General features: G+C 45.7%; 1 protein-coding gene across 2 annotated transcripts; it reads right to left on the reverse strand.

Moving 5' to 3' along the window:
* Window positions 1-9,208: 9,208 nt before the first annotated feature.
* Window positions 9,209-22,583, reverse strand: LOC146755220 (myomesin-2-like). 2 transcript variants are annotated; one of them, XM_085526220.1, is made up of 7 exons: window positions 22,473-22,583; window positions 20,757-20,991; window positions 17,054-18,161; window positions 11,991-12,846; window positions 10,473-11,515; window positions 10,008-10,229; window positions 9,209-9,275 (listed from the first exon to the last, which is right to left on the reverse strand). In XM_085526220.1, exons 3-4 carry the CDS (start codon window positions 17,262-17,264, stop codon window positions 12,416-12,418), a joined length of 642 nt encoding a protein of 213 aa, XP_085382346.1. In that variant the 5' UTR covers window positions 17,265-18,161; window positions 20,757-20,991; window positions 22,473-22,583; the 3' UTR covers window positions 9,209-9,275; window positions 10,008-10,229; window positions 10,473-11,515; window positions 11,991-12,415. The 2 variants fall into 2 exon arrangements, 1 of the variants encoding a protein (XP_085382346.1); XR_014938315.1 differs by lacking the exons at window positions 17,054-18,161; window positions 20,757-20,991; window positions 22,473-22,583 and adding an exon at window positions 15,480-15,668.
* Window positions 22,584-23,276: the final 693 nt, after the last annotated feature.

Genomic DNA, 23,276 nt, shown 5'->3' on the forward strand with positions numbered 1-23,276 from the left:
GCTTGACACACGGTACCAAACACTTAAAGCAGATGATAATATTGAACATACAACCTATAAGCCCCATGATTACAACTTGGAGAACCCAGGCTACCATTTGACAGGCTATCCACTATATCCCATACCCGTAGGAGAGACCAACCTAGGTCCCTCCTATTGTCAACTACCTGGGAGAGAGTATTTGTTCTTGTTTCCATTCATATGACATACAGTTGCCTTTCATAGGAACTCACCCAAGGAGTCTTCCTACCCCAGCTGGCAACCAAAGCCATGAGCTCACCTCCCTGGGAGCAGCACGTATGGCTGTAAACTGTGTAGGATGTCTCCTCAAGACATATGGGCTCCACTTACCATACACATACCTGGTCCACCTATGGGTGGTCCTTGTCTGTCCCTGCAGTGATCAGGTGAGGAAGGGAGTCCTTCAGAGAAATCTCAGGGTGCGCCAAAAGTGTCTCCCTCTCAGCTGGTCCTGCAGCGAACAGAGCTGGTCCCACCTGGGCCGCCAAATTGACTACAGGAATTGAACTCTATAACCTCTATAACTGATACAGTCTCCCATGACATACTTATACCAAAGCTGAGGAAGTATGGGATAGGTGAGTGGACAGTGAAGTGGGTCGAGAATTGGCTGACTGGCAGAGTGCAGAGGGTTGTCGTTGGCGGTGCAGTGTCTGGCTGCAGGGCTGTAACTAGCGGCGTCCCCCAGGGGTCTGTGCTGGGTCCGGTCTTGTTCAACATCTTCATCAATGACCACCCTCAGCAAGTTTGCTGATGACACGAAGTTGGGAGGATTGGCTGACACGCCTGAAGGCTGTGCTGCCATTCAGCGAGACCTGGACAGGCTGGAGAGCTGGGCAGTAAGAAACCAGATGAGGTTTAACAAAAGCAAGTGTAGAGTCTTGCACCTAGGGAGAAATAATTGCATGCACCAGTACAGGCTGGGGGAAGAGCTGCTGGAGAGGAGCTCTGCTGAGAGGGACCTGGGCGTCCTGGTGGACGACAGATTGACCATGAGCCAGCAGTGTGCCCTTGTAGCCAAAAAAGCCAATGGCATCCTGGGGTGCATTAAAAAGAGCATGTCCAGCAGGTCGAAGAAGGTGATCCTCCCCCTCTACTCTGCCCTGGTGAGGCCTCATCTGGAATATTGTGTTCAGTTCTGGGCTCTCCAGTACAAAAAGGACAGGGATCTCTTAGAAAGAGTCCAGCGGAGGGCCACAAAGATGGTGAAGGGCCTGGAGCATCTCCCCTATGAGGAGAGACTAAGCAAACTGGGTCTGTTTAGCCTTGAGAAAAGAAGGCTGAGAGGGGACCTGATCCAGGTCTATAAATATTTGAGGTGTGGGGGGCAAAGTGGTGAGGCCAGACTCTTTTCAGCAGTGTGTGGAGACGGGACAAGGGGAAACAGACAGAAACTGGACCATAGGAAGTTCTGCACTAATGTGTGCAATAACTTCTTTATGGTGAGAGTGACAGAGCACTGGAACAGGCTGCCCAGGGTGGTTGTGGAATCTCCTTCTCTGGAGATATTCAAGACCTGCCTGGATGCCGAGCTGTGCGACGTGGTGTAGGGAACCTGCTTTGGCAGGGGGGTTGGACTCAATGGTCTCTGGAGGTCCCTTCCAACCCCTACAATTCTGTGATTCTGTGAATATCAATGGGGTGGTTTGGATGGGGAAAGACTACCCCTTTGAATGACCTTTTGTCAGGGCATGTCCTGGGATTCCTAGGATCCTCAAAATGCAGCATTGCTTCTGTCACTGAAAAATGGGGCCCTGTGTGGGACGGAGGGAGGGTCCATGAGTCCCTGGCCCACCTGACTGAGTATTTCCATGGTCTTAGCAAAGACATACTTACAACTTGAGAATGACAGTTAGCTGCGTTCATGGTGGCATGGCCACTGCTGATGGCCTTGAACTGTCTGAACATAACTGAAGAGGCTCAGGCTGATGCAAATCAGCTATTGAATGACAGTGTTGAAAAACTGGAAAGACAGGTGGCAGTTTTGATGGGGAAAAAACCTAATTCAATCATTCTCCTATGGAAGATCAGGGACATCTCTCTGGAAGACCATGGGGACCCTGTACAAGGGAATCTGTATAAAATGGACTCTGTAAATGAAGGCACTAAAAGGTCAGATTTTGAGGTTCCCTTTGGACTAGATCTATTTGAGATCTGACTGATTGTAACCAAAAAATGAAAAAAAAAATGCAGGATAGGCTAGTGGGAGTGCCCTGACCAGTGTCCAACCCCCCAAACCCTGCTGCCCATAATACAGCAGCTGAACTGATGGATATAGTACAGTGGTTTAGACAGAAACCAAGAGAGCATGCCAGCATAGCTGCTCTGGTTATGGGACATGGAGGCAGAAAGCGCTGTGGTGAATGGACTGGAAATTTCAAAACTGACATCCATTACTACTCACCCTGCCCTCAGGCAAAGACTGTATGTGCTGTCCAACATAATGAGGATAGCCATTTGATCAGTGAATGATTTATGGCTGTGTGTCATATAACATTGCCAAATAAGAATGACATACCATTAAATATCAGCCTGTGGTCCTCTATGGAGGACTAACAAAATTATATTAGAGAATTAGGCATGAAAGAGGCAATCTATGAAGATGATTTTGAGAGCCCAGTCAATAAATTTTTCATCAGGAACGAGGGATCTCATCCTACAGCCATCACCTTTACATCAGTATGGGTCTATGTTATCTATACTGACCCCCCCAGTGGCCCTCAGGTGCTGTAATACAACAGGCTGCCCAATTGATGGGGAGACAAGAGTGCCTACGGCCAGATGCAGGCTCTGAATGGTGGTGGAAAGGTCAGAGAACCATCTGCTGCCATGACTTAGGCGTCCAGCCCCTAAGGTAATCCAGTCTGGACCCATTAGGGTCTTGAGACAACAAATGTTTAAAGACCAGATTAGAGCAGGAGTTCAGTTTAAAAAGATCGATGGACAGCATAATCAGGAAAAAATATCTGTTAAACAGGCCCAAGCACTGAGTATTTATAGTCCAACCTTTTCAGCCAAACTAGATGTGAATGTAACTCAAGAAGGGTCTGGATGGGGGCTCTGGCAGAGCCAGAGTTCTTTGTGAACCCCTATGGGGTTTTGGTCACAGGTTTGGCATGGAGCAGAATAAAGATACATCACAGTTGAAAAGCATTTATTGGCTACCTATTCTACACTACAGGTGGTAGAAACAGTAACTCAGATTTCAGAGGTTATCGTTAAACAACAAGGCCAGTCCAGGGGTGGGTAAAAGATCTAACACACATCTCTATGATGGGGGTGGCCCAATCACAAGCAGTGGTGCGCTCAGTTGTTCTGCTTGCCTGCTCCTCAAGGAGTTAGGAGAAATCTGTGCCTGCTGCGTGTTCGAGTGCATGCGCAATGCCATGTGGAGGGCTTATCACAATAAAGATTGGCGGATTTGCTGCGTAGACCGGTCAGAACTCAGATCTGCGTTGTGCTTCCTGCGGCACCAAACGCCCAACAGTGGCAGTTCCGTGTATTGGCCAGCAGGTGGCAGCAGAGACCACGGAAAGAACGTCTGCGGGACAGACCCTGGGGATCCGTTCTCTTTTGATTATAGGGGAAGAACACAAAGATGGATTAAAAAAAAAAAGGGGGGTGGGGGGGGGGGAGGAGGAGTGGGAAAAGAAAAAACGAAAAAATCAAACCACAGCAAACAAATAAATCTTCTCCAAACGTAGCAAACGTGAATGTCTGTCAATAAATAAATGAGTAATTGAATTGATGTCTGTTTCCCCTCTCCCCCGCCCCCCCCAACTTCCGAGATGAAAAAACACCTGGTATCAATTGGACAGATGCACACAGTGAAGCCAGGGATGGTCTGAAACGCAAAGCAGCTGAGCAGCTTTTAGAAGAAAACAGAGTAGTAACAACTTCTGTACCTACATTCACCACTCTGAGATCCTGTCTGGGTCACCCAAGGCTTGTAAATAACCACTGGGTCGGTTCTGATGTCGCGTGATTTGTTGTCAGTTCTCTCATGGTTCTCCGGTCAGTTCTCCGGTGCCAGGATCTGCCACAGGGCATTCTGACCACGGGCATCATGTTTCTACGCTGCCGCCTGCATTTAACAGGCAATGGGACTGCCCAGCATGTGCAAGGCAGCACCTCTTTCACACCACCAGAATGTTTAAGGCTGTTGGGATTGTTGTTAGCGTCCCATTAACACTGAGGCTAGAGATACCCTTAGGACTGACATTACTATTAGCATTACTTTGATGGTGCCCTATCTGGGTCATTTCCAGGGGATGTCAGGAGTAAGGCACAGTGTCAGGAGAAAAAGAACAGACTCTGTTACTTTATAAACGTGATAATAGAGAGAGTTCATTGGAAAAAATACAACTCTTAAATAATGCAAAGCATGCTTCTGATTGGATGCAGGCATCATCTGGGCTCTGATTAATATTACTCTTAAGGTAAAGATTATTGTTACCATAATGATTTTTTCTTTTTGGATTATGATCAGGGTTAAGGTTCCTTTAGCTACAAACTTCTAGCATCATTTTTATTGTTGCATTTGGAGTTAGGGACGATTTTAGAATCAGGGTAAGGGTTAGGATTAGAGTTACATTGCGGGTTAATGCTGTTGTCTTTACAGCTCCTGTGAGGGTTGGGGTCTGGGTCAGGTGTTTAAAAAATGAAATGAAAAAAGCATAAAAAAAAAATATATTGAAAGCTTCAGATTTCCTTAATCTTTGTGGGAATCATATAATGTGCAACTCAAATCTACCTCTTCGTGCAGTGACTGCCTGTAAATTTGCTAGAGCCTGATATAATATGGCCTTGTGCCATAGTCCTCCAGATTGTTGCTAGGATTCCTTTCCATATATTGAAATTGAATTGACCTAATATATAGGTCAGTTACCAACCTCTTGTTTTTAGGTCTGCCTTGTACTTTTCTGCGGACAGAGAAGGGCAATGTTTCCAACAGTCAGTACATTCATTCTGTCCTGTGCTGGGCTCTACCCACCCTGTGTATTTATCTTGTGCTTGTCTCAATTCTACCCATGTCAGAATGCCCCCAGTCTGAACTTAACTCTGTTCAGCAACTTTCTTGGTGGAAAAACTACTTATACAGCTGTTTTACAAGAGGGTTATACATTCAGTTAGGGCCTACACTATGTACTGAAAATACTGGAAACTCCCACTGCAAAAACACAATCTACCTCTCCCATCTGTGCAGCCTTGCAGACCCAGAGCACGCCAGGTTATTTCTGCTTTCATAGCATTTGCATGCTGTAGGGTGAGCAAAAGGTTCTGCTGCTTGATTCTTCTGCAAGAGCTGCCTACCGGCAAATGGTTGCAGGGATGGAGGATGTGACAGAAAGCATTTGTCTCCACAAGAGCAGAGTTACATTCAGTGCAGAGTGTGAGAGTCAGGTTGGTGTGGAAAAGCACTGACACGCTGGGGATGATGCAGTGCTCACATGTCTAACACTCACAGACATTACTGTCAGAAGGATGGTGCTGTGTTGTGCTTCTACCTTTGGCAGCCCCTGGAGAAATGCTGCGGCACACAGAACGCCTTTGTATTGCACTGACTGCTGCCATGCAGCATGGATTTAACACACCAAATCCAGAGGAGCATGACTGCATCTAACTGCCCTGAGAAAAACTACTGTAGCTGAAGAGATGAGGAGGCAGCTGCTCATCTGCAGAACAAGCAGCACTGCCAGACACTGGGCCAGGTGAGCACCTCCTGCTGCAGCGTGATGATGACAGGGCTGGAGATGATCTGCAAAGCCAGCTTAAAAGTGGGAGACGTGAGTCAACATGGCAGGAGGACAGAGGTGTTAGGGAGCAGCCAAGGCATCAAAGAGTATCAGAAGGCTTTGAAAATTATCACAAAGCAACAGCCAGGAAGACTGGGATTATCATGAGCAGCAACCTGGATGCTAGAGATTATTTGCTGCCATACAAAATGGTAGAGATCTTGCTGCAGACATCCCAAAGCCAGGCAAAATGGGAACCCAGAGCTCTGCCTGCACGAACCCCACAGCCATAGCATTGCAAGCTGAGCTGCCTTGCTGTTTGTTGCATTCATCCCAATCCCTGTGAATGAAGACTCGGAATGCAGCCAAGGCGATGATTGAGCATGAGAGTGACTTTATTCAATAAAAGACAGGAGGGCTTGAGAGGTCAAGGGTGAAGATGGGACTCCTCTTGTCAAGATGAGAGTGGCTCAGAGCTGGTGCTGCTGCCTGGTGCCTGGGACTGGCAGCCTGACTCTAAGTCCCCATCTAAGATGCTCAGCTTCACCTCACTGATGCTGCCCTGCTCCTGCATGGTGCTGCTGCTGTTGGGGCACTCGGGCTGTGCTTGGGATGGGCAGCACTGCAAAGGCGCTGGGTCACAATCCAGGCAGGTGACTGTGGTGTCTGGCAGGCTCAGGTCAGGAGCTTCAGCAGAGCCAGGAGATATGAGAGCATGAACGTGGATGAGCCCCTTGTGTCCATCACTGTTACCATGTGGAAGGCTGTCATCCGAATTGCAGCAATTCGTGCTTAATCAGAACTCTCCATTGATGGAAACACACTGCACATCACTACTTGGTTTGGATCTTTGGGGTTGACAAGGGCTCGAATTATCTAGGAAGGCACAGAAACACAAGGGTTAGTGTCAAACGTTTGCAAGTTGAATCATGCAAGAGGTTGTTGATACTTGGTAATAGAGTGGCGGCAGGACGAAGCAAATAAGCTTGAAGCAACAGAGCCACTGTCTTGAAAGTGATCCTCATGCAGGTCCATAAGTTTTGACTCTGCCTGGACTTCATATGGGGCAGTATGACATCACAAAGGGGTGATATGATGTCACAAATGGGCATTATGACGTCACAAATAAGCATTATGATGTCACAAAGGGGCACTATAATGTCAAAAAGGGGCATTATGACATCACAAATAAGCATTATGACGTCACAAAGGGCATTATGACATCACAAAGGAGCATCATGACGTCACAAAGGATCGTTATGACGTCACAAAGAGGCATTATGACATCACAAAGGGGCATCGTGACGTCAGAAAGGGGCATCGTGATGTCAGAAAGGAGCATTATGACATCACAAAGGGCATTATGACATCACAAAGAAGCATTATGACGTCACAAAGGGGCATTATGACATCACAAAGGGGTGTTACCATCACCCTGCACCCAACTTCTCTCTCCCTCCTATTGGCTCCCTCTCCCACCAATCCCCGATCTCCCCTCCCCTAGGCATTGAATTCTCTTCTCACTACCTCCTCCCAGTCCTCCCCTAGGAACAGAAACCATTCAGATTCTACAGCAAACTACAGCATCTGCACTGCAAGAGCTCACTGAACCACCTGCAACAATGAAACATGGTTTTGGAGAGTGGGTTTGAAAACACACCTTTAGACAGCTGTCTCCCTGTAGCCAAAAGGAAACCAAGCAGCAAAAGAAGAGTCCAGCCTGAAACATGCCCATGCTACTAGCCCAGGTTTTTCACAGTCAATGCAGAATCCATCCTGTTCATGAGGTGACAAATGACCAGTGGGTCTCCCCTTGCTCCACCCCTTCTCCTACAAAGCCAGAAAAAGAAAGAAAAAACAAGCTTCTGTACAGCTGCCATTATTTTTGACAGCGAGTGTAATCACAGAATCATAGAATGGCCCGGGCTGGAAGGGACCTCAAGGATCATGAAGATCAATCACCTCCCTGTCCCTGCTGGCCATCCCCTCTTCTGATGGAGCCCAGGGGACCATTTGCTCTCTGAGCTGCAAGAGCACGCTGATGGCTCACGTTCTGTTTTTCATCCACCAGGACCCCCAGGTCCTTCTCTGCGGGGCTTTTCTTAAGGACTGCTCCTCCCAGGCTGTACAGACGCCTGGGATTCCTCCAGCCCAAGTGCAAAACCTTGCACTTTGCTGTGTTCAACCTCATTAGATTCACCTAGGCCAACCTCTCGGTTGAGCTCCCTCTGAATGGCATCCCTTCCTTCCACTGCATCAGCCGCACCACTCAGCAAACAGCAGAGGGTGCACTCCATTGCATCATTGGTGTCACTGATAACCATGTTAAAAAGCACTGGTCCCAAGACAGACTCCTGGATGACACCACTTGTTATCGGCCTCCACCTGGACACAGAACCATGAATCACCACCCTCTGTCTGTGGCCTTTCAACCAATCCCTTATCCACCAGGTGGTCCACCTGTCAAATCCACATCCCTCCAGTTTAGAGATAAGGATGTGGTGGAGGGCCATGTAAAAGATCTTGCTCAAGTCCAGGTCAATGACATCAGTTTCCTTCCTTTTGTCCACAAATGCCGTCACTCCATCATAGAAGACCACCAGATTGGTTAGGCATGGCCTTCCCCTGCTAAAGCCACGCTGACTGTCTTGGATCACATGCTCATTCCTTATGTGATCAAGCATGTCTTTGAGGCGGATCTGTTCTTCACCATCTTCATCACAGTTCTACATTTGAATCAAATAATTGGTGTTGCTGTCACCAAGAAAACCTCTTTGTCTTCTACTCCTGCTGCACATCTGTGCTTTCACCAGAAGCAAAGGGAGAGGCCACCTCCTAGATCCAAATTTTAAGAAACCAACACCCAATAGGTGTCATCTGAAGTAAAATAGGAGAGAAATTAAGATGACTCTTTTGCATCCAGCTTGGATCACTCCCTCACTCAGGCACACCACCATCAGATCAAGGAGATGCTGCCTTCAGCTTAGAGACTGTATGGGAAATCACAGCTTGAACCTCTGATTAATCAGCTGAGGCAAGTGTTGGGCCAGCTGCGGGAGCACAGGTGAGAGTAATCCAGCTGTGCTCCCAGAAGGGGTGGACCTCGACTGCACCTCTTCTGAGACCTCACCTCATTTAAAGGCTGACCACCACTAAGGCAGAATCTCTTGGAGACTGCTCCCCAGTTGAGACTGCCTCAGCTTTCTGGTCAAGGCATCAACATTGGTCAGTTTTCCTTTGCTAACAACCTTTGACTATTTACCACCATCTTGGTTAACATCTTTTTACTAGCCACCCTTACAGAGACCATAAGGGCTTGGGCTTCCAAACTCTCAGCAAGCATTTGGATCAGACAGCTTCCTGCTGGGGAGCCCCCTGCATCACTGCTGCCCCCTTTCGTACTGGACCTGCAGATGCTTCAGAGCTCATTAGCATGGACTTCCTTCCTCCCCTCAGCAGCTGCTCCTGCACTCACCTTCATTCCTACTCAGATACCGGCCGCTTCCAGCACCAGCTGACCTGCAAGACACAGAAAGGAAAGGTGGGAGTCATGCAAACGCACAAGCCCAAGGCTGCGTCACCACCACGTATGGCAGCCTCGGGAAGTCAGCTGCAACTACATCCTTTGTCAGAATGGAAACAGGCACCGTCAATTAAGTGTGACCTCTGAACTCATTGCCACCATCAGAAATAGGCACTGAAATCGCTCACTTCACTGCAGCTGGTTACCTCCTGATTTTGGGTAAATGCGGACACTGTCTTGAGGGCTACCAGAAAAATGACATCAACTTCATTGTAGGTGGTTAAGCTTGGAAGCTGGACTTGAGCAAGAAAAGTTTCTCAGCTCAGAATCACAGAATTATCAAGGTTGGAGAAGACCTACAAAATCATCTGGTCCAACCATTACCAATACTTCCCAGATAAATCATACCTCTCAACACAACATCCAAACGTTTCTTGAGCACTCCCATGGTCGGTGACTCCACCACCTCCCTGGGCAGTGCTATCCAATGCCTGAATACCCTTTAGGGGAAGTAATATTTCCTAATGTCCAGCCTGAATCTTTCCATTCCCTCTAGATCTATAACTGATCACACGAGAGAAGAGGCCAAACCCCAGCTCACTACAACCTCCCTTCAGGACGTTATAGAGAGTTATAAGGTCTCCCCTGAGCCTGCTCTTTTCCAAGCTGAACAATCCTAGTTCCCTCAGCAGCTCCTCGTAAGGTTTGTGCTCCAGACCCCTCACTACCTTCGTAGCTGAAGACGTTCCAGAACCGCAAGGTTTTCTTGCAGGGAGGGGCCAAAAACTGAACAGGTCAAACATCCTTCTCTCCATCATTGCTGTCGCGTGGAAGGCTGTCCTTGGAACTGCAGTGACTCATGCATCCTAACTGCACTCCATTGATGGAAGCACAACGTGCATCATTGCAACTTGCTGGTGGGTTCCTGTATTGGCAAGGGATCGATTCACCTGGAAAGAGTAGATACACAGCATTTAGCGTCAAACTTTCACTGTCCAAGGAGGCAAAGGCTTGGTGCTGCCTGTCAAGCAGGTTTCAAGCAGCTTGTGAGACTCATCTGGGAAAGACAGGAGTCAACCAAAGATGTCAGGCACAGGCTTGAATGCCAGAAGGAGGTACAAGCCCACTGAAAGCATGAATTCTACCTGTGTTGCTGACAAGCAGTGTTTTGAAAGCTGGATTTGCACCCTTACCTGCCAGGACCACGACTTCAGCTTCAGAGGGCTCCCTGGCACTGCTCTGCAGTTGGTGTTTGGCCACAGGGGATGGTTTGCCCAGGCAGAAGCAGGAACGCCAACTGCCAGCTGGTGACTCTGCCCTCTTACTGGGAGAACTCAGTCTGGAGAGAAAACAGAGCATGCTGTCAGTCGTGGTGCAGGATGAGGGAAGAGCTGCACCGAGCCCTTGTCAATAGTTGCCTGTTCCCGCCACTGCCTGCTTTCTGCTGAAACGCAGCCTAGAAACACCCTCTGTTTCAAACAGCAGAGGATGCTTCCATTCCTACAGCTCAGCCTTCAAGTCCTGCTGGCTACATTCCTCTCAATGATTTCAAGCAAGATTCGGAGCATGTGAGCAAAGGCTCCACAGCCGGACAGGAAAGGAGCTGGCAGGCGTAACTGCTTTCTGAGGAACCGTACAGTTATAAGGGAAGCTCAAAAGCATCCCTGACTCTTACATTAACACCTCCTCGGCCTCAGCTCACTGCCACCTTTAATTTCTAGTGCCAGCAAGTCTGACCAACAGCTCTGCTTACAGGAGAAGCACAATTGGTTTCAGGCACATGGCCCTGAAATCTGGAAAACCCCAAGATTTCCATGTACAGCCAGCACAGAACAGGATAGACGCCAGCGTGGCTTTCTGCATCTTGTGACTGCCTGCCCAACCAGGAAGGAAAGGCACCTTGTGTGGCTCCACTGAGGCCATAGGGCAACTGTGTGTTAGTTGAATCCTCAAAGATATAATGGACAAAAAATAAACCAATAAAAATCATCCGAACAATGATGGTAGGGGCTGGAAAGGGAATTCCTCTTTCTTTATCTTTCAGATGGAAAATCAATGATTGCATTGAAGTTCCTCAGTACAGCTGCAGGCCCTTCCTCCACTTGTATCTTGCTGCTCCGTGTTGCAACAGGAGAGCTGCTCTGGCCTCTCCTCTCAGCCTGTGCCGCCTGCACGGTGAGCAGCTTTGTGGATGGAGAGACCCACACAGACTTGGGCCCAGGCAGAGAACTGTGCCCTGCAAGGGAAAACCACAGCTAAGACAGAAAAGGAAGCAGCAGCACAGCCATCCCCATTCTGCATATCTCTCAGAATTGCTCATCCGAGCCACTGGAAGAAGAGGAGCTCAAAATAACTGTGTGCTCAGAGGTATGCTCGTGGCAAAGGACACAGCCACAATTAAGAGCAGCTCACTGTATCTTAAGAGGCAAACAAAAAGCCTAGAAAAACTAGGGGCCAGAGATCTCAGAAAGCATCACTGCCACACTTCAATCAAGTTTCACCTGCTTGCAAAACATCTTAAGAGCAGTGATGGTTTTCTCTATGTAAGGCTTGGACACTCTCAGGACCCATCAACAGGGCACCATATTCTAACCTAAGCCCAGAAGCCTGCTATCTCCTCAACAGTAACAGAATTTTCAAAGGTCTTGGAGAAGCCCTGGATTGGATGAAGCTGTCAGATTTAGATCAAGCTAATGGAGGAAGATGCTCACCTACTCCCTCTCCCAAGGCTGGTGTGGATTTGGAGCAGAAAAGGATGTCTGTGTAAATAGTACTGTTGAAATATCAACTGGTAGAGCAGTGTTGCACATTGTACAAATCACAGTTGGACATCCATGGACAGCTGATGATAAAAGTAATTGTAGGGGAAGAGCTGGATGAAATATTGTTAAAAACAAATAATCATTTTAGCTGCACATTTGTAAGCATTTCTTTTCATCCTTCTCAAAACAGTTTCATGGCAGAATAAAGAGGACACGTTCACACAGACATTTCCACAGCCAGACTAGGGAATAATCAAAGAATATCAACCAAAACGTGTTTCCTACCAGTTACATGAATCTTGAAGGTGAGTTTCTAGCCAGCAGCCTCGCAGCTGTACTCCCCTTTGTTGCAGTAATTCATTCCTGGATGTAAATCACATGTAGAAAAGTGTTGCTATGATACTAGATGACCAAGAAAGTCCTATAGCCAAAATGTTTTGCACCAGAGAGGCTGTCAGTTGATCCTCCAAATGTAAGACACACCAAATGAAGCGTTCCTTTATCTCTGGGATTCCAAGCATTTTCTCACCTCTGACTTTCACTTGGAATGTTGCTTTGTCATCTTTTGTTTCACAGCTGTAGCTCCCTTGGTCTTTCAGGGTCACATTTTTGACCATGAGCTTGCGGTGCGTCCCCTTGGAGATGATGGTTGTCCTCTGGTCCTGCTTCACCTCTGTTTGATCTTTCTTCCATACGACAGCTCCGCTTGCAGCTGACACCTCACACACCAGCTCCAGGTCTTCAGAAGGACTGACTGATATTTCTGAAGTGGTTTTGGGCTTGCTGACAACATTAATGGCTTCATCTGAAGAAAAAAAGAGAAAGTGGTTTACATCCTGACTCAGGCTTATTCAGCACAGCATGAAGATACAGTTAGAACTGATTGTAATGTCTCTGCTCATTACATTTGGGTGATTGAGTTTCACCTCTGGAGGTACTCACATACAAACGTGTGCTTGATTCTCCTGTGTAAGGAAAGAGTAAGTTCTATGCAGACAGTTCTTATTTCTTTTAATCAATTCTGTATTCTGCACACGTTCTTCTGAAGCTAAAATGAAGGCAGACAAGTAACGTGTTTGCAATGCATGAACAAACCTATTCAACACTTTGTCTCTAAGCTAACAAGCAGCGTTTGAAGAGCACATCAGTATTTCATGCCCTTCATTCCATCCAGACAGAACCTGCCTGAGGAGCAAGCTGATGGCTGTCAGCTACAGGCAGACCTAGCTTAGCATTGCATTTCTTACAGCAACAACTGTTGCTTTCAGTCACTGAATATACCAAGGCCAATTGCTATGCCAGGCACATTTATGGCATCAGTGAACAAATAATGAGTTAAAAATTGTAATAGACAGGAGTCATCTATTCTTGTAAAACTAGGTGACCAAAGAAGAACAGTCCCTCTAGAGTCAAGCTGTTTAGAACTAATAGCATCAATCAATGTCACGTAGATAGATTACTTCCCTGCCCTAAGACCATCTTGTGACCATTTGGTGCTCCTAATTAAGCCCTCTTGATGGCTTTTTTGTCTGAGCCATGTGACATTTTGTGATAGGAGTTACTGCTAGTGTTCCCTTAACCCTACACCAAAGTAGGAGGTATCCATTCTCAGGGAATCATGCAGGCTTCCTCTGGATTTGATGCTCAGAGACAGCCCCAGAACTTTTTAAATCTTAGCTTAACTCTCATCCAATAATGTTCATCAAACAGTGCAACTTGTCCTTTGGGGATGCCTTTGTTCTGCATCAACCAGTTCCAACGGAGTCTTCTCGGCTTGTTTTAGATCAGTTTTTTAACAGATAAAGAAAGGGGCTTTGAATTACAAAGTGAAATTGCAGAATGCATGATTCTCAACCAAACAGAACGGGAGGTGGGATGCAGGGTGAATACCTGAGCCAACACCACCTGCAAGCAATCCTTCAATATCTTAGGAATCTCTAGCCATCCCAAATCCAGTGTTGTGCTTGATCTATCATCTCTGCTGAGTTTTTAGCTAGCTGATGGTGAGCATCTTGGTGGAGACGGGTGAGCAGTCGGACTAGAGGGTCTTAATCAACCTTAAGGATCCTGTGATCAGAGGAACTTGAATGTGCCTTTAAAGGTCACAGGAGCTGCACTTCAGCATGAGCATACACAGCGAAAGGTTTTCAGTAGAGCTTCGGTTCATAAATGAGGACTGGGTTATGGAAAATAGGCTCAAGAAATAAACCAGAAAACAGATCTTAACGCCAGGTTCTGTGAATGCAGCCAGCTGAATTTCACAGATATTGAATTTCAATGACAATTTCTTGTGTTATTTTACCCTCCAGCTCCACCCTGAACAGGAACAGGTCAGTGACAAGCATTACTCCTCCAGGCTTGACCTGACAGTGCTTTACTTGTACTATGAGCTAATGCCAGGAAGAGCAGGAAAAGAGTTTCATCCACGTGCCTTCTCCTTCCTTAGTAAAACCAGTGTGAAACTGCAGCCACGTCAGGCTGAAGGAGACGTCTCAGATGTCCTGCCTGGATGCAGGAGCTCACGTGTCAGAGGATGTCTGGCACGTCAAGTCTCATGGCAGTGCAGTGCATGACAAACTGCAACAACACTTTCCTGTGGGCTCCTTTGGGCACGAGGCCCAGCGGGTGACACACCTCTGGCTGCAGCTCTTCAGAGCCTCCCAGCAGCCACGTGATGCCCATGGGAGAGACACAGCTGACCCGCACAGCAGATGATTTACCAGCTCGCTCTGATTTACAGCAAGAGAAGATACAAGTGGTGATGCTGAATGGTGAAATACTGCGAGTGTGTGGCATAGGTATAAGATTTGTGAGCCTGAGGATGTTCAAAGTCAGGATGGACAGGGCTCAGAGCACCTGATGGAGCTGCGGTGCCCCTGTTCATTGCAAGGGAGTCCAACTAGCTGACCCTTAAGGGTCTCTTCCCTATCTATGAGATACACAAAAGCTGATTCTGCAGTAACCAAGCTACCAACAGCAGCTGTTTGTCTTACAGCTTGCCAACACAGATTTTAAAATAACAGCATTGATTACTCATTTGATAGTCACATTACAGTGCAAAGCACATGGAAACGTCCATCAGCTAATTCATTTAATTCTTTGGGCAGACCTGCCAGTATGAAATATTATGCTAACATGACAGAGAGAAGAAAAGCAAAATTAAGACTAGCTGACAAGCCGTGGCAGGAAGTTCTGCTCTCCATCAATTTAGTCCCATTATTCAATTCTGTTTGGAGATGTCTCCATGACTCTCTGGAGTTTGTTCTTTGAGAAGAAGCAATTAAGTAAGCTCTCCAATGCCAAAGTGCATACACTACTCTAGGCCTTTCTTGTTTCTCCATGGATCAACAAGGGTGACAAACCAGCAGAAGATGATGAAGAGCCTCATCATGCAAACTCATGCATTTTATCCCACTCACAGATGCACTGACAACTTACAGCATCATCCATTGAGACGCTGTGAATTTTCAGGGTGTGTTTCTTCCCCACAATGTGCAGTTCCTATTTTTCACTGGCCTTGAGCTCCTTCCCATCCTTCATCCACTCCACAGTAGCGCCTGTGTCTGAAAGCTCAGCCTGCAGTTTGGCTTCCTCACGCAGCCGAGCGGAGATCTTTTCTACATCTTTGCTCTTATTGGTAAATCTCACTGCAGCACCTGTCAGGAGCAAAGGCCTCGTTATTTCAATTTATATCAGGCTAACGTGGTCAATGTTTGCTGCAACATCTCTGAAAAAGTATCACCTTCTGTTCCTGCACTCATTATTGTGTCACTGCTGAGCAATTCAAGATATTTCATTTGGTCTTCTTGCCGGATTTACTAAGTAAAAATCAACCAAACATCTCCTTCTACTGATTAAGAATGCTCTAAACATGCTTCTGCAGAGGTTTCCACCCAATGACAAACAGGTCCTCCCATCATGAATGTTTATTTGTTCTACTTTGTCATGCAAAGCTGATTGATAGAGATATTATTGGAATGATTGCTCCCCTACTTCTAAACTATTCCAGTGCAATCAGAAAGGCTGTCTGAACCTGGAGCTGAAAGTACTGCTCTATGGTGATGCAGTGGTAAACCTGCTGACTGAATGCACTGGCCAAGAGCTGTGAACTGCAGACATTCATCAGCTGGCATGAAGCAATCTGGTTCAGATACCAAGCAGCTGGGTAGACTGGCTTACCCTACACTCAGTGCTATCATGTTTAGGTCATTACCAGGACTCACATCAGTCCATGGGATGCAATTTCAGGTATTTGGTACAGGCAGTGAATGCCTGCAGCCCCAGTTCTAATCATCAGATCACAGCAACTATGCCTTGACTGTAAGAGGAAAGGAGAAGGATCAAAGCAAATACCTCTCACTCTCATCTTGGTGCTGACATCAACATTTTCGGCAACAAATTTCACTTCTGCTCCATCATCGTTCTTGGTGACGTTCTTTATCATTAGGCTGTGAGTAGTTTGGGTTCTCTTGATGATGCAGGTCTCGCTTTCCTGTAAGACTTTACCACTGAGGTACCAAGTGCTGCAACACATTGTTGTAAGATCAGTAGTAAACATGGCATCCCCTCCAGGTACAGCTTCACCTGCTGTTAGGGGGGATTTCACAGCCAGGACGGGTTCTGAGGAAGAACAACATGGATGTCTTAATGCTCTTTAGATGCAAGTCTGGTATCTCATTTAGAGATGGAAGATTAAATCATAGGTACATTTCTACTTCTCCCTTTGCATGAGTGCTGGAAGAAGCACTTCTATGCTTAAGATCTGTTACAGAAAGTTCTGCCTCTTGCACATGTGTGATATCAAAAGATAAGGATATTCATGTCTCTGTCACAGAAACAGAACTTGTATCACTTTAGTGGTAGCTGGAGGTTGACAGGAGAACTAGTAATAAAGGAAAGCCTTTGGTGTGTTAATGCACTACTATCCTTAAAGTCAAAGGAAACATCTTTAGGGAACCAACACAGCTGCTCAGCACACACTGACCCATTTCCATTGGGGTTTTTGTGCTTACCAAGGTGCACGCTCCCTGGGAATTCCAGAGACGGGCTCTGTCCATGCGCATTGACTGCAGACACTCGGAACTGATCATCAGCCTCTTCAGACAGATTGCTCACCGTGAACTCTGGGACGGGGACATGAGACTCGTGGCACCTCACCCAGGTGAAGCCAGTTAGTTTATTGCCTTCCACAATGTAGCCATCGATTGCAATCGGGCGTTGCATCTTCGCAGGGGACCATGCCAGCGTCACTGAGGTTTCTGTTTTATTTTTCACCACGGGGTCAGCTGGGGGCTGGGTGGGAGGTTTTCTGGGAGCTGAACAGAAATAAATACAGAAATATTAGCATAAGGTCATGTAGGCTGGAAAAGACCTTCAAGATCAGCAGACTCAACTTTCAGCATGACCTACTGAGTCCCACCATTAACTACTGTGCTACCTGAGGACATACATGACAAGCTTATTACTGCAGGTATTTGCACAGTGAATATATTCACCCTCTGGCTGATTCTGAACATTTTAGAGGTTAAAATCCCATCAGACTTTTTCACCGTGTGCAGCCACTGATACAGGCAGGAGGCTGGGAATTACCTGATGGGCTCTAGTTACAGACTACTGACACAGTAAAGGATTGATTTCATTTCATTTTGGCCATCAAAAAGTTTGGAGTCTGGTTTAAGTCATCCATCTAGACTCCAATTATAATCATATGGAGAACAGCGTATTTAGGAGAACTCATCTCATCTTAATAAACCTGAATGAAATCACAGAATCATAGGATCACGGGAGGGCTTGGGTTGGAAGAAACCTTCAAGATCATTAAGTTCTAAACACCCTGCCATGGGCTGGCTGCCCACTAACCAGCTCAGGCTGCCCATCACCCATCCAACCTCGCCTTCAACACCAAGGACAGGCATCCACAGCTTCTCTGGGCAGCCTGAAATGGAAGCAACGAGCCACATGTTGAAGATACTCAAACATTCATGACTGTAGAGAGAGCCAAATACTCCATACATATTGCCTGCCTGGTCAATGGTATTAAAATGCCAACAACAGACTCATCCAGCTCATTGAAAATGGTGTGAACAAGGCGTACAGGATTCTTCCAGCAGCGAGTTAGATCTGCAAAGTGTAAAAATAGGAAATCTCAATGCAATTTTCCCTCATAACATAAATAGACACATAACTGTTTTGGGGTGCACTGTTACCAGCCTGTCAGTTGCTGTTGGTCAGTGCTAGATGCCAAAGGTCCCACTAACACAGCATGAAGCCGAAAGCTAGACGCTGGAATCAGGTCTCCTGACCTTACCATCAGAAATCGAGATGTCATATTTTGCTCAGAGGTGCCTGCTTGTAGGAGGGACAGCTTCCGAGCTTTTTCTGCTCCAGGAACCAGCTCCAGCTTCAGGATTTAAACAGCAGTCATAAATTAAACTGAGCTTTGTCACCTCCATCAAACAGAAGGAGTGGTTGGGTGGTACAGCTTTCCAAATCACTTAGAAACTGTCACAACAATCAGATGCCTACCTTTTCTTTTTGAACTTGTTAATACATAGAGCTTAATAGCATCAGAATGCCCCAAGCACTTCAGATAACACGACAGCTGTAAACCCTTCTTTAAGGATTCCTTTGTTTAACCACTGAGTAACTGTAATTCAGTGGTGCTGGTGGGAGAAGGGAAGTCCTAATCTTCCCAGATGGTGAATAGAGCTGATGTTCACATGCAGACTGGTGCTGCAGCACAGCCAGAAACCACTCATTTGGGAAACACAGCACCAAGAAAATAATGGGAATAGCTTCATAAAATCAGGCAGCTTCACCCAAATTTCATGTCAGGTCCATTATTCTTCCTATTTTCAGGAAGAAAGGTTTTCCCTTTTTCTTGTAGTTTTATTTTCTTTTCCTTTCATGCAAGCAGCTTTGTAGCTTAAAAAATTGTTTTCTAATCACCTCCTGGTGTGGACAAATCACACAGGTTTGACTCCATGTTTTACATAGTTAGCATTTTATATTTGTTCCAGTATGGAACTGTACAGCCATAGAATGGCCTGGGTTGAAAAGGATCTCAAAGATCATCCAGTTCCAACCCCCTGCTATGTGCAGGGTCGCCAACCACCAGACCAGGCTGCCCAGAGCCACAATCCAGCCTTTCCTCATAGGAGAGCTGCTCCAACCCTCTGATCATCACAGTGGCCCCTCCTCTGGACCCACCCCAACAGCACCACAACCTTATTGTCCACAGAAAGCATATAACCCTCATTCAATTGCCCTTCCACTCAGCTTAGAGCACTACTAAAACCAGCATCTTCACCTTAGCTCATCACACTGCTGCAGTTCCTTTTACAAGGATTTCACTGGCAAAAATGAAATCAAAGCCATCACAAGGGATTTAGCACAGTTACGTGTTACTGGCTACGAGAGCTGTCAGCACAGTCACCTGTCAGGCTTTGCTGCTGTTCTCTTTATGTAGAGGCACAACAAGGTTCAGACACCTCACAGTGCAATTCTCACTTGGACTGTAAAGAAAAAGGAGGCTTGAAAAGCAGCGTGTGGAAAACAAAGAAACAAGAATTAGAACAACAGTGGGGCCATGGCACTTGTAGGAATTGTTCTGCCTTTAACAGCAGAGCTTTTCAAGAAGTATGAGGGCATTGCAAACCAGACCAGTTTGGACAGATTAACAACTGCAAGTAGTGGGTTCCAAAATTCCAGACATGAAATCAAAGATAGAAAAACTCTTCACATTTTCATCTCTCAATTTTTCGTACATTGTGCATTACAGTGCAAACAAGTCTTCACATACAACTTGGAAGCTAAAGACAAGTCTGACAAAACAGACTGCACAAAAATGATGGATAATTAACAGAGCAAATTGCTCTTTCAAAAACAGAGTTTATGTCTTCTGGTCATAACACTTCAGAAGCCTCAGAGGCTTCTTCTCCTTTGTATATTTTCATTAATCTTAGATTTTGTTTTCATTCAATGTGACCTCACTAAACAAATATTGTCTAAGACCATGAGTATCACATAAATGTGCAGATCTCAAGCTGCTCACTTATCTAGTACCCTTGGCATGATGCTTTATTTTCCTCAGCTGATCATCTAGATTGTGCCTGTTGATTGTGCAACAACAGCCTGTTGGTCTCGATTACCTGTGAGAGGCTCTAACTTTGGCCAGGAAAAATCATTTGAGGACAAGTAATTCTCTTGGAATCAGTAAGGCAGTCTTCCCATTCTTTCTTACCAGCACCCATCTTACATGTTAATAAAGGCTTCTGGAAATCAGTTTGAAGATCAAGAAACAATTCAGTTCAAGCATATGCAATCACAGGATTTGTACGTCACCTGCAAAAGTCATTTTATTCTATCCACAATCTCATCCTACATGCAGTTCCTTAGAGGGTTCCTTAGGCACACCAACCCCATGCTCCTATTACAGACCCTTGCATAAGACAGGTGATATACCTACAAGATTATCTACAGCTTAGACTATGAAAACAGGGAGTCTAGCTAGAGAAAATTATCTACCTGTGCTTCTGAGCAATCTGTTAACCACTCTCATACAGTTCAGGCCAATCCAAACAAGATGGAATGACATGTCAGCCACAGAAACAGCTTGATTTTAGGGTGTTTGTTTGGACAAGCCCCTGTTGCATACGGTGGTCAAACATGCATTACTTGGGGGCACATTGTATTTGATTTAACACATCCTCTTACCTCTGGCTTTGCACAGAGTCCAAAGTCTATCAGCTTCAAATTGTCAATCAGCAGATTTTCCCAGTGGATGAGAAAGCAGTCAGGAATGATTTCCACCCAAGTGCCCAAGGAAACATCTTTTCTCTTCTCTTATTTCCTGCTGTGGACAGTGGTTCCCAGTCTACTCAAAGCTCGCTCGCTCTCGCTGTCTCAGAGATCTTCACTGACTGCTGGCAAGTTCCCATCTTCCAATATCCTAGGTGGGAAATACTAGCTTGTATCTGTTGGAAAGGACCTGGGGACTAGGAGGACAAGTGGTGAGAGACCACAGGCTGAATGCAAGCCAGCAGTGTGCTCTGACAGAAAAGAAGTACAACAAGATCATCAGCTGCATTAAAAAGCAGCACAACCAGACCAGGACAAGTCATTCCTGCTTCAACACTCATTGCACCACATCTACAATACTGTATCTGGTTTTTGGCCAGGAAGGATAACAACCTGAAACAAACTCTGAAGCAAGTTCTATGGATGACCTCCAGCCTGTGCAGGGGGCTGAAGCTCCCACTCAGAGAAGAGAAGCTGGGGAGAATGATCTTTGTGACAGAAAATCCATTGGATGGGGCCAGAGGAATGCATCTCACCCCATACCCTCTGTATAGCCACCATTTGTTTAAAGGATCACTCTTCCTTGAGGCACAAAACTAGAGCAGGTTATACAACAGACTGACACCACAAGGGCTTCTCTCGAGATACAAACTGCAGCAAAGAGCATCACAAAAATGTGAAACCAACACTCAGATCAGATCTGTGTCTCTGCTCCGCTCATTAGGAGCATCATGTTTTACTCCCCTTTCAGAGGAAGATACTTCTTCAAGGATAACAAAATCCAGCTCAGCTACAGAACACAGTACCACATAGCAATAAATATCCTGTAACATATCCTAACATTTCCTGTAGGGAAAGAATCCTAAGCACAAGTTATTGTCTGAGTTTCAGCTGGGACTGAATTATCTTCTTCAGTGTCTGATATAATACTACGTTTTCATTCTAGAGAAACAATGGAGATAGCGCAGTGATGCTTACAGTTGCTGCCAGGCAGCGTTGTACAGAGCCACAGTCAATCTCAGCTGAGAGCCCAAGGAAGTGAGAAGGAACAGAACTAGGACAGCTGACTTAAACTGGCCAAAGGATATTCCATACTATATGACATATTGTGGAAGGAGTTTTGAAGGGGGTATAACTTCATGTAAATCTCTTCCACTACTAGGAGGCTAACTGGACACTGATTGGTAGGTGGTGAGCAATTGCTTTTGCATTCATCATAACTATTATCCTTTTCTCTATCTCAGTACATAATTCTATCTCAACCCATGAGTTCTACTTTGTGTTACTTCTCCCCCCTTCAGTTCTCTCCTGCAATCCACTGGAATGGAGTGGAGTACTGTAACTCTCTCTGCCAACAGAAAAATAAAAACACATTCATTATTATTTATGGAAGACTGACTGCAGTTCAGGCTCACTGGTTTGAGGTCTCTGGGCATAACCCTGACTGTGAACAGAAGCAATTGCTGAAACAGTCTGTCAAAAAAAGACTGGAGCTTCCTCTTCCAAAAGGCGGTCCTTAGAAACAATGCAATCAAACAGCTTCCCTGTAAGATAAGGTTATCTGAAAATGCATTTAGAGAGTATCAGAGAAAGATAAGTAAGACAGCACAGAAAGCAGAAACTATTTCTTACCTCTATGACTATAAATATTTCTTTTATGCCTCTCTTACGTGATCCAATGGGCAAACATGTTGATGACTTCAGTTCTTCATGGCATCAATTTCTGTTTTAGCATGAGGCAAGTCATCCTTAAGAGACCATAAAAGCAAGCGATGAAATCGCTAACTACTGTGACATACCAGGTACCACATCTGACTGCTGTGGAACAGAACAAGCACATATGGGACAGTACACAATTCAACATCAACTCAGCAATGACTGACATCACTCCCATAGAAATTCTGAAACAGAGCTGTGAAAAATGAAAAGTAAAACATTCAGCATTTTCATTGGTATTTTGGTAAAGTTGCTGTAATAATGTAACAATAATGTAATGTAATGTAATAACGTAATAACTTCCTCCATTTTAAAGCCAGAGAATTCTGCCCTCTGAACAACCAGCAACAAGATTTGTGGTGCTCTGTTAAACTTTTTCCAGCTCTACAGCATCTTTCAAAAGGCAATGGGACCAGTAGGCTGCATTCGTATGTACCATCCCAGCTGCCCCCGTGTTCTTGAGAACTCCACAACTCCAACAGAAGATATTATCATATTTAAATGCCTTTTGGCTTACCCCTACAGTAACTTTCTCCATGATTTTTAGTGCAACTTTTTCACCAGTAAGAAGATGCCGCCCGAGTTTTACCTTGGCAAAACCACCTACAAATCAAAACACAGATGCTTAAAGTTGAGTGTGAATTCTTCTCTAATATAACATTACAATTTCCAACTGGTTTAAAAAACGAATTCCAAATTTATACAAATGAAACCTGACTT

Source organism: Coturnix japonica, chromosome 35 (genome assembly GCF_054131305.1).
Source record: "Coturnix japonica strain WE chromosome 35, WE-NBRP24, whole genome shotgun sequence".
NCBI lineage: Eukaryota > Metazoa > Chordata > Aves > Galliformes > Phasianidae > Coturnix > Coturnix japonica.

Excerpts from the sequence above, each read along its gene's own strand:
- LOC146755220 (XM_085526220.1), bottom strand. The coding sequence starts at position 17,264 with ATGCAACGCCCGATTGCAATCGATGGCTACATTGTGGAAGGCAATAAA. Across the intron at positions 12,847-17,053 it reads CCCAGGGAGCGTGCACCTTG|ATGAAGCCATTAATGTTGTC; the intron begins GTAAGCACAAAA and ends TTTTTTCTTCAG.